This window comes from Notothenia rossii (genome assembly GCF_949606895.1).
Source record: "Notothenia rossii genome assembly, chromosome: 4".
Taxonomy (NCBI): domain Eukaryota; kingdom Metazoa; phylum Chordata; class Actinopteri; order Perciformes; family Nototheniidae; genus Notothenia; species Notothenia rossii.
In genome coordinates this window covers 88,539,760-88,549,705 of record NC_136902.1, presented here as the reverse complement: position 1 = coordinate 88,549,705, position 9,946 = coordinate 88,539,760, and the positions used below count along the sequence as shown (strand labels likewise).

The window sequence follows — 9,946 nt, the reverse complement described above, 5'->3', positions numbered from 1 at the left end:
AAAAAAAAAAAACATACCATTAAATACCAAAATCACCAAATTGATTCAGTGGTTAACACGCCGTGGTAAGATGCTGGTTCCTTGGAAGAACAATTCAGTGTTCTTGAAATAATGGGAATGTTTGTGCTTGTATCCGCTTTTGAAAGGTCGTTACAGCAATCTGCCCACCTGTGCCACATGTAGAGCAGGTCTGGCATTCAAACGTCACGCCACTCGCTAAAAGAATCACACGTAGTACAAAACTGGCTCTAAGCTCCTCTAGAAGCCTCCTTACTCTGAGGATTGAGAGGTGCATTTAAGGCGTTTGAAAATCCTCCACGATGGCAGAGAGGAAATGATTCCCGGGTCACAGGAGGAGAAAGGACACGAGGAAGCAATGAAAAGCACCCGTACATGAATGGCAATGAGAGAAGAAACAAACGGGGAGTATGAAACAACAAAGGAACAAAACTATTTGCAACTCATTGTATTTGTAACTAGGGACCATTTGGAAACATGTCTCTGATCATTGTGTGATTTTTTAAAGAGGATCTGGATCAAAGAAGGGTTTTTTATTAAGTCTGCAGAACCGTTTGTAGGTCAGGACTTCTTTCAGCATCACAAACATTAGACTTCCTGCAATTAAAATATTGCACTTTGGATGAAATGTTGATGAATTGTGCAGCCCTTCTTGAAACATTTGAAATGAAAGGAAAGCGACGTATCCATCAGGAATCCTAATGAGCCGCAGAAAGGCTCTGGTGTCCTTTTCTCAGAAATATACACTTGAGTTTCTTCTTTCAGGGGGTTTCCTCTCCGGTGTAACTTGAGCTCCTACCTTCACGTCGGGGGATTTGAGCAGCAGGTTGCAGAGCGGTGTGTAGAAGGCAGATGGCAGCACCGTGTCTTCGATGTAGGTCAGCTTCAGACGCAAAGATCCCAGATCATCGGACTTTGACTTGCTGCCGTTCCCTTTGGGCTGGAGGAGATACCTGTTCAAAACCACAGGAAGGCAGAACGTGCTGTGAGGATGTGCGGGGACAACAAATAACGCCGACTCTCTGGACACTTTCAAAAAACAACTCAAACACCATCTGTTCCCCCGGGCCTTTGGCCTCAGCTAAAATACAGTACCCAGCAACCGGTTATTTTTTTCTAACCAGTGTATCCTTTTGACTATTATTATTTTGTTCTTTTGTTTTCCATTGTAAAGAATCCTTGAGTCTTTTGAAAGGCACTATAACAATTCAAATTATTATTAAATTCGTTTCCATGTCCCGATTAAACATCTCCTTAGAAATGGAGCTTGATTATAAAATAAAGCCAATCAAATAAATATAAGATATACATACATAAAATGATACATCGGTAAAAACAAAAAATCGAAGAAAGGAGACGTTGGATGCCGCTGAAAACGTGTACCATTAATATCATTTTTTATACCTCACAGTTTGTCCAAATACAGGATAGGTTGTGCAAACTAATACATTTCTGTCGTTGAATAGAAAAGATACATTAGCATCTCATCAAAGTCAATAAATGAGAGAAACAATTGGAAAACAAGTTTTTACAGATCAACATTTGGCACGTTTCCCCTCCAAAAGAAACATGTAAACGCATAAAACAAAACTGAAGATTCCTGAACGACTTCAGTTTGACTACATGAGCGTCTAATATATAAATGAACAGACTAGCAGGGCTACATTAATGCCCAGAGAAGGATTTGCACGGTGAGGCTCAAAGTGACTTAATGTGACTCCATCATGCTAATCTGAATCAGACGGCAGTCTTTGCCATTTTTTAAACTATGTTCCAGCTGTTTATCCAGATGATGCACTCGTTTACTTCTACTTTAATACTAAAAGGAACATGTTGAATACTTGGCTCATATTTCTGATGCATGCATTTCCTCCCTAAAGTCAACAGGTGGAGCAAGACACAAAATGATTTAGTGCACAGTTACACAGCAGTGCTTTAAAAGCTGCAGCTACATACAGTAGACCCGTCTATAAGCCGCTTGATCTGTCATCAAGGTAAACAGGCGCAGAGACGCTCCCCAGAAGACGTAAACAGATCACCGGTCCTGATTTCACGAAGCTGAACCGCCTCAATGTGTGCACCATGGACCATTTCCAGCATAAACACAGGACAGGAGGTACTGCCACCACGCAAAGAGCCGCCCACACACTCCACTCACAGCCCTCATGTACTAACAGATTGCTATCTGGCATAATCCCACATCACCTACACTGACGCACAGCTAGGAAACACCCACACAAAATGAAAAAATGCTGAACACGGAGAAATCCGGGAAGATTCTTCAAACCATCGAGCAAAAGCAGGGAGAAACGTAACGGTTAAAGTTAAGCAGGGTGTGTTTCCTTCACATACAGACTAGAAAGTAAGTGTAAGACCTGATGAGGTCATGACCAGGCTATGAGGTTTATTGCCAACAAGTTAATACATTTATGAATTAGCACACCGGACTTCCTGGGCTTGATAACATTATTATTGTCTCGGGTGTTTCCACAGTCCATTACCAAAGAGAAAGGCTACCACTGTTTGTCCAAAGAAGTCTTTTTTTTCAAACCGCAGTCAACCAAATATCTGTCGGTGTATGAAAATGTTGCAAAGTTATTCTTTTATCTTGCCTGGAGATCTAGGAATGGCCTATTCATTCTCAGCCATGGCAGTGCAAAAGGCCTTCAAGGCATTTGACTGCAGGAAGCCAACAGACTTTGCAGTGTGCGTGGCAGAGTGACAGTTTAACCAAATGTCTTTTTCATTTATTTAAAACTAATTTAATACAAATGTAATACACATTACAGTACCGTGACTCCAACACATTATTAGCATAGATGAATAGCTTATTCCAAAAATACATTGATGACAGTAACTCAACTTCATGTAACCCATGAGTGCAATCAGGTGAGCAAGTTACCCAGAATGACTAATATGCTTACCAATGAGTTTTTTAAATGTATTAAAATGTTTGCTTTGTTTAATGCTTTTAATGTTTTGGTAATACACTTTGAATTACCTTTTTGTTAATGAAATGTGCTATGGAAAAAAAGTGCCTTGCCGAAACACGTGTGCAAGTTGTTGTGTAAATTGTGTGACAGGAGGAAAAACGATTATAGCAGAAATATATATATGTATAAGTTAAGAGCAATGGCGCAGAGTGTTCGTTTGTGTAATCTCAAGTTTTTAACGCCCGAGTTTAAAGACTTGATCAACTTCTTAAAAATGTGTTTGCTCAGCTCAGAAATATGCATGATAAGTTTACCGACGCTGGGGGACCGTAACTCAGGATAAGCCAACTGTAGAAAATGTGCAGGATGTGACGCACAGGCTACTTTATTTGATGAAATGTTAAAAAAAGTTTTTATTTATTTCAGTGTCACAGCATCACCTCAAACTATAAGAGGTGATACATATGCAGGGATCCTGAAGTCACATGTAAAACCTTTTAAGACCTTTTTTAAGACCCTTTCCAAACATTTTCAGACCTCATCGCCACTTTGAGTTCTAACCGGTTACCTTGGCGACACACTTTACCTCACATTCACTATATACAGTATTGATTGTCCTTCCTCCTTATCTTCCAACCATTTGGACGCAGACTTGCATTTCCCCATAACGATGTTGCTTAACAACCGGCGTAAACGGAGCTTCGCGCGCTATCAAGCAGTGAGCGCGCGATGTCCTGTTCAGATGACGCCAAATCCAACGGGATGCCATAAATAAACTACACAGAATCACACTACACAGCTACGCAATGATTACATTCAGGCAGACTGTAGAATACAACCTCTTTGGACCATTTATATACTTATTGGAAACAAGCTACAAAATGTAATACCTTGGAAAACGCCATTTAATACTTTTTAAAATCTTCGTTAAATTGATTTATCAACTTTTAATACTTTCTAAGACCCCGCCCCGCAGACCCCCTGTATAAGAGGTGATACATTAGCAAGAGTGTTAACTGTGCAACAGAAAATAAATGAAAATCGTCGTTATTTATTTCTACGTAATAAGCGATCAAAGCTGAAAGGAGTCACGGCTGAAGAGCCGCAGGTGGAGTCCTTACCAGGCTTTGTGGATGTGGTCGCTTCTCAGGATCTTCACGTGGACCCGCGTCTCCCCCAGAAACACATCCTGAGCTAGATTCTCATTGTTCCACAAATCCACTCTGCACAGGTAGAGAAAGGACGGTTATACAAATAATGTTCAAAGCATGTGAAAATATAGTGCATTCAGTACAACTCGTGTATTGTTACTGTGTGTGTGTTCAGCACAAACACCCATTTCCAAACTAAATGGCAAACATAAATGTCACTACAGGAGTGATGCTTACCTGCTCGCTGCATAAAAGCTAAAACAATAACCCGTGCATTGACACCACCTCAAATCCAAACCTTTAAAACCATGCATGAGTTTACCTTCCAGTCTGTCTAGTCTTACCCAGTGAGCTATGAGTCCACTGTCACGGACGCCCCACATATCCTAACCAGAAAGCAAGGCTCTCTATCAGTAGTCAGAACACACCACATCTAAAATGCACCTTTTTCTCCTCAAGTTGTTAAGACATACAGTGGGGCAAAAAAGTATTTAGTCAGCCACCAAGTGTGCAAGTTCTCCCACTTAAAAAGATGAGAGAGTCCTGTCATTTTTATCCTAGGTATACCTCAACTATGAGAGAAAAAAAAAATCCAGAAAATCACATTGTCTGATTTTTAAAGAATTTATTTGCAAATTATGGTGAAAAATAAGTATTTGGTCACCTACAAACAAACAAGATGTCTGGCTCTCACAGACCTGTAACTTCTTCTTTAAGAGCCTCCTCTGTGCTCCACTTGTTAACTGTATTAATGGAACCTGTTTGAACTCGTTATCAGTATAAAAGATACCTGTCCACAACCTCAAACAGTCACACTCCAAACTCCACTATGGCCAAGACCAAAGAGCTGTCAAAGGACACCAGAAACTAAATGGTCGACCTGCACCAGGCTGGGAAGACTGAGTCTGCAATAGGTAAGCAGCTTGATGTGAAGAAATCAACTGTGGGAGCAATTATTAGAAAATGGAAGACATACAAGACCACTGATAATCTCCCTCGATCTGGGGCTCCACGCAAGATCTCACCCCGTGGGGTCAAAATGATCACAAGAACGGTGAGCAAAAATCCCAGAAGCACACGGGGGGACCTAGTCAATGACCTGCAGAGAGCTGGGACCAAAGTAACAAAGGCTACCATCAGTAACACACTACGCCGCCAGGGACTCAAATCCTGCAGTGCCAGACATGTCCCCCTGCTTAAGCCAGTACATGTCCAGGCCCGTCTGAAGTTTGCTAGAGAGCATTTAGATGATCCAGAAGAGGATTGGGAGAATGTCATATGGTCAGATGAAACCAAAATAGAACTTTTTGGTAAAAACTCAACTAGACGTGTTTGGAGGAGAAAGAATGCTGAGTTGCATCCAAAGAACACCATACCTACTGTGAAACATGGGGGTGGAAACATCATGCTTTGGGGCTGTTGTTCTGCACAGGGACCAGGACGACTGATCCGTGTAAAGGAAAGAATGAATGGGGCCATGTATCGTGAGATTTTGAGTGACAACCTCCTTCCATCAGCAAGGGCATTGAAGATGAAACGTGGCTGGGTCTTTCAGCATGACAATGATCCCAAACACACCGCCCGGGCAACGAAGGAGTGGCTTCGTAAGAAGCATTTCAAGGTCCTGGAGTGGCCTAGCCAGTCTCCAGATCTCAACCCTATTGAAAATCTTTGGAGGGAGTTGAAAGTCCGTGTTGCCCAGCAACAGCCCCAAAACATCGCTGCTCTAGAGGAGGTCTGCATGGAGGAATGGGCCAAAATACCAGCAACAGTGAAAACCTTGTGAAGACTTACAGAAAACGTTTGACCTCTGTCATTGCCAACAAAGGGTATATAACAAAGTATTGAGATGAACTTTTGTTATTGACCAAATACTTAATTTCCACCATAATTTGCAAATAAAGTCTTTAAAAATCAGACAATTTGATTTTCTGGATTTTTTTCTCATTCTGTCTCTCATAGTTGAGGTATACCTAGGATGAAAATTACAGGCCTCTCATCTTTTTAAGTGGGAGAACTTGCACAATTGGTGGTTGACTAAATACTTTTTTGCCCCACTGTATGTGTTCTTCTGTCAGGAGTACAGAGGGGAAATGAGACACAAAGAGGGAGGGTCACAGAGGGGACCAGATGAGAGTGAAGGACAAACGTACTTGATCTCCAGTTTCTCTATGTCTTCCTCCTCCACTTGGAAATGAGACTTTTTAGAGTAGCTGCTGGTCCGTGTGACCTGAGGAGGGGGGGGGGGGGGGGGGGACATGTGAGGGTTTACTTACAGAATACAGGAGTTATTATACAAATAGTGTTGAAGAAAGCAAAGTGAAATTTACCTCAAAGAAGAACGTCTCTTCAAAATGAGGGTCGCTGGTTTTCTTCTTCACCTTCGTTTTCTTTTGGTCCGATCTGAGAAACATGATGGAAACTCTTAAAAACTAACATTTAAAACAATAACATGTCCTGCTGGTCTTTGTCTAAACTATATCTATGTATATGTGGTTACAATCGCTTTTTAAAATACTGTTTATCAAGATCACAGCCATTGAAAGATCGTGAACAAACACATTAAGGTCATTATCACATTGTTATTTGATATGTACTTTATTATAAAAAAGATATTGAATATTGAAGTAGAGCTGCAACAATCAGTTGACTGATTATTAGGGATGTAACGATACCAAAAATGCACGGTACGATAATATCGCGATAACAAGTCCACGGTACGATATTTATCGCGATATTGAAAAAGAAAATCGATTTTTTTTTTTTTTTTTTTTTTTTAATTAATTCGCTACGTCAGAACTCAATTGGCTTTTCAGGGTCCCAGTTACTATACATGAAAGTAACACCTACGTCACTTCCGGGAGAAAATTACAGCCCCGCCCACTTTTGGGGGAAACCAACGCTGTCATTTGAACGGCGGTCAATACAAATTCTGAAGTTTTTGCCAATCCGATCAGAAATGTAAGAAAACCGTGGACTTTTGGATCTTCAAAGAGCCCGATTACGATGGACAGTCAGGCAAACAATTACATTAAATAATTTGAAATCGACGATCAGGCTCGATATATGGTTAAATTAAAATCAGTAGGGGAGTCTTTAATTTCGCCGGCTGTTACTCTCATGGGCGAGAGGGAAAATAATAGTTTTTTCATGCCAAAAAGCTGCCGTGTCGTTTATTGCACCTCAAACATTAAAACAAATCCAGAGTTACGTGTTTCTGTACTTCCTCTAAGAAGAAAGGACAGTAACAGAAGATCTCTGTGGCTTCAGACTCGATCGCCATTCAAATGACAGCGTTGTTTCCCCCAAAAGTGGGCGGGGCCGTAAAGTGGCGTAGATGTTACTCTCATCTATGAAAATCGATAGCCTACTGCTATATCTAAACATATATCGAGCCCGATCGTTGATTTCCAATGGCTTAATGCAATTGTTTGCCTGTCTGGCCATTGGAATCGGGCTCTTTGAAGATCGAAATATCCACGGTTTTCTTAAATTTCTGATCGGATTGGCAAAAACTTCAGAATTTGTATTGACCGCTGTTCAAATGACAGCGTTGTTTTCCCCAAAAAGTGGGCGGAGCCATACTGTTTGCCTGGAAGTGACGTATTTGTTACTCATGTATACAAACGTATTTTGGAAAAGGCGAAAAAACACCTCAGGTGAGCTTAAAAAAACATTTTGGAAGCTGGGGTGTTTGGGCGTTTACAATATCCCCTGCTGTGGAAAAAACTCTCTTGCTTGGCACTGATGTTGCTGGGATAGAGAGATATGCTTATGTCTCTAATGTAGGTATGTACATGTAGCCCTGTAAATACGATGTCCTTTTGTGTTATCTGTTGTTTTATGTTCATGTTGTAACCTACTTGCTGTCTTGTTGGACAGGTAAAAAGGCGATATTCGATATATCGTTACATCCCTACTAATTATTTAGACTTACACAATAAAATCATGACAATCTTTAAAGTGATTTCTGATTAAAAAGGCAGAAAATGCAGTTTTCAGCCTCTCAAAAATTGAGGTTTCCTGCTTTGATTTATATCACATCGGTTTGACCTAAGCAACAGGAAACTTTTGGGGGAAACCACGCTGTCATTTCAATGGCGATCGAGTCTGAAGCCACAGAGCTCTTCTTTTACTGTGCTTTTTTCTTAGAGCAAGCACAGTACGTGAAGCTGCAGAATAACACCTCTGACATTATATTGAGCAGCACGGGCGCTCCTCAGGGCACGGTCCTCTCTCCCTTCCTGTTCACAGTCTATCCATCAGACTTCAGACACTGCTCACAGTCCTGCCATCTCAGATGAGTCTGCCATTGTGGGCTGTATCATCAGAGATCAGGAAGCTGAGCACAGGAGTGTGGTGGACAGTTTTGTGGAGTGGTGCGGTCAGAACCATCTGCAGCTCAACGTCACAAAAACTAAGGAGCTAGTGGTTGACTTCAGGAAGCGGAGTACCGCCCCAAGCCCAATTACCATCGTGGGCATGGATGTGGACATTGTGGACAGCTACAAGTTCCTGGACGTCCACATAGACAATAAACTGGACTGGAGTAAAAACACTGAGGCCCTATATAAGAAAGGCCAGAGTCGCCTGTAGTTCCTCAGGAGACTCAGGTCCTTCAACGTCTGCAGCACTATGTTGCAGATGTTTTATGACTCGGTGGTCTCCAGTGTGATCTTCTTTGCTGTAGTGTGTTGGGGCAGCGGGGTGAAGACAGCTGATGCCAACAGACTCAACAAGCTCATCAGGAGAGCAGGCTCTGTCCTGGGAGTGGATCAGGAGTCGTTGGCAGTGGTGTCGGAGGGGAGAATGCTGAGGTAACTTCTCAGCATTCTGGACAACGGGTCTCACCCCCTGCATGCCACACTGGTTTCCTACCGGAGCACTTTCAGCCACAGACTGAGATCGCCCATAACAACCACACAGCGCCACAGGAGGTCTTTCCTCCCAGTGGCAATCAAACTCTTTAACTCTTCACCCGTAAGTAAAGGGCACTGAGAACTTCCGCACCAACACTATGTGCAATATACATATCAATATAATTAACATCATTGCAATACACTTGCTGCTATATATATATATATTCAAATTTCTTTATTAGGATAAACCCCTTGAGGTGAATCACCTCGTTTTCAAGGGGGTCCCAAGAAAACAAATAACAAACAAGTACAACATACAAACAACATTCACACACATACATCGGAAGAAATAACCAAGAAATTACAAACATTCAGCCTAAGCATACAGCACATGGTAATACATTATAGGCGGTTACATTGAATGCATATCATTGGGTAGAGTAAAGTAGAGGAGCTGTACTATATATACAAAATCATAACAATAAAGACTTAGAAATAAAGACTTAGAAATGGGCAATAGGTGGGTCATCTCATGAGGAGATGGTGAAATAAGATGGAGCCTCAACAACCCTTAAACAATAAATAAAGTACTTCAGGTCATACAAAAACATTCAACCTTGAGGTGAGACGACAATGCACGCTTGAACAAAGTCAGAGTAGGGAGAGATCTGATGGTAGCAGGTAAGTTATTCCAATCAGCAGGAGCTTTAAATTTGAAGGCTCTTTTGCCAATGTCCTTTTTAACTAGAGGAACGGTGAAGAAGAGCTGAGAGGTATGTCTAACTTGGTGGGTTGATGTAAAACGAAAGAGATACTGTTTCAAATATGGGGGATAATTAAAGTTGAAACTTTTATAAATGAACTCAAGCCAGTGCAAATGTCTTCTCAAATCAGGAGAAGGGAGATTGAGGTTTAGGTACAGTGCACAGTGGTGTGTATGGAAATCACAACCGAGAATAAATCTACACATTCTATTGTAAGCAAT

General features: G+C 41.4%; 2 protein-coding genes across 3 annotated transcripts in view; one reads left to right on the top strand and one right to left on the bottom strand.

The window, feature by feature from the left end:
- LOC307037302 (transmembrane protein 255B) overlaps window positions 1-183 on the top strand; it is a gene marked incomplete at its 3' end in the record, with an annotated part of 22,048 nt that extends 21,865 nt beyond the window's left edge. Inside the window, exon 9 of the mRNA XM_079678073.1 lies at window positions 147-183. Coding sequence (XP_079534199.1) covers window positions 147-183 — 37 coding nt within the window. The remainder of the gene's footprint in view (window positions 1-146) is intronic.
- A 23-nt stretch (window positions 184-206) lies between these two features.
- Window positions 207-9,946, bottom strand: part of LOC307036635 (ras GTPase-activating protein 2-like) — a 36,251-nt gene continuing 26,511 nt past the window's right edge. Inside the window, exons 7-10 of one of the 2 annotated variants that reach the window (XM_079677129.1) lie at window positions 6,433-6,505; window positions 6,256-6,332; window positions 4,073-4,174; window positions 207-971 (exon numbers count right to left, since the gene is read on the bottom strand). In XM_079677129.1, coding sequence (XP_079533255.1) covers window positions 752-971; window positions 4,073-4,174; window positions 6,256-6,332; window positions 6,433-6,505 — 472 coding nt within the window. In that variant the 3' untranslated portion in view covers window positions 207-751. The remainder of the gene's footprint in view (window positions 972-4,072; window positions 4,175-6,255; window positions 6,333-6,432; window positions 6,506-9,946) is intronic. The other variant, XM_079677130.1, reaches the window with a different exon arrangement.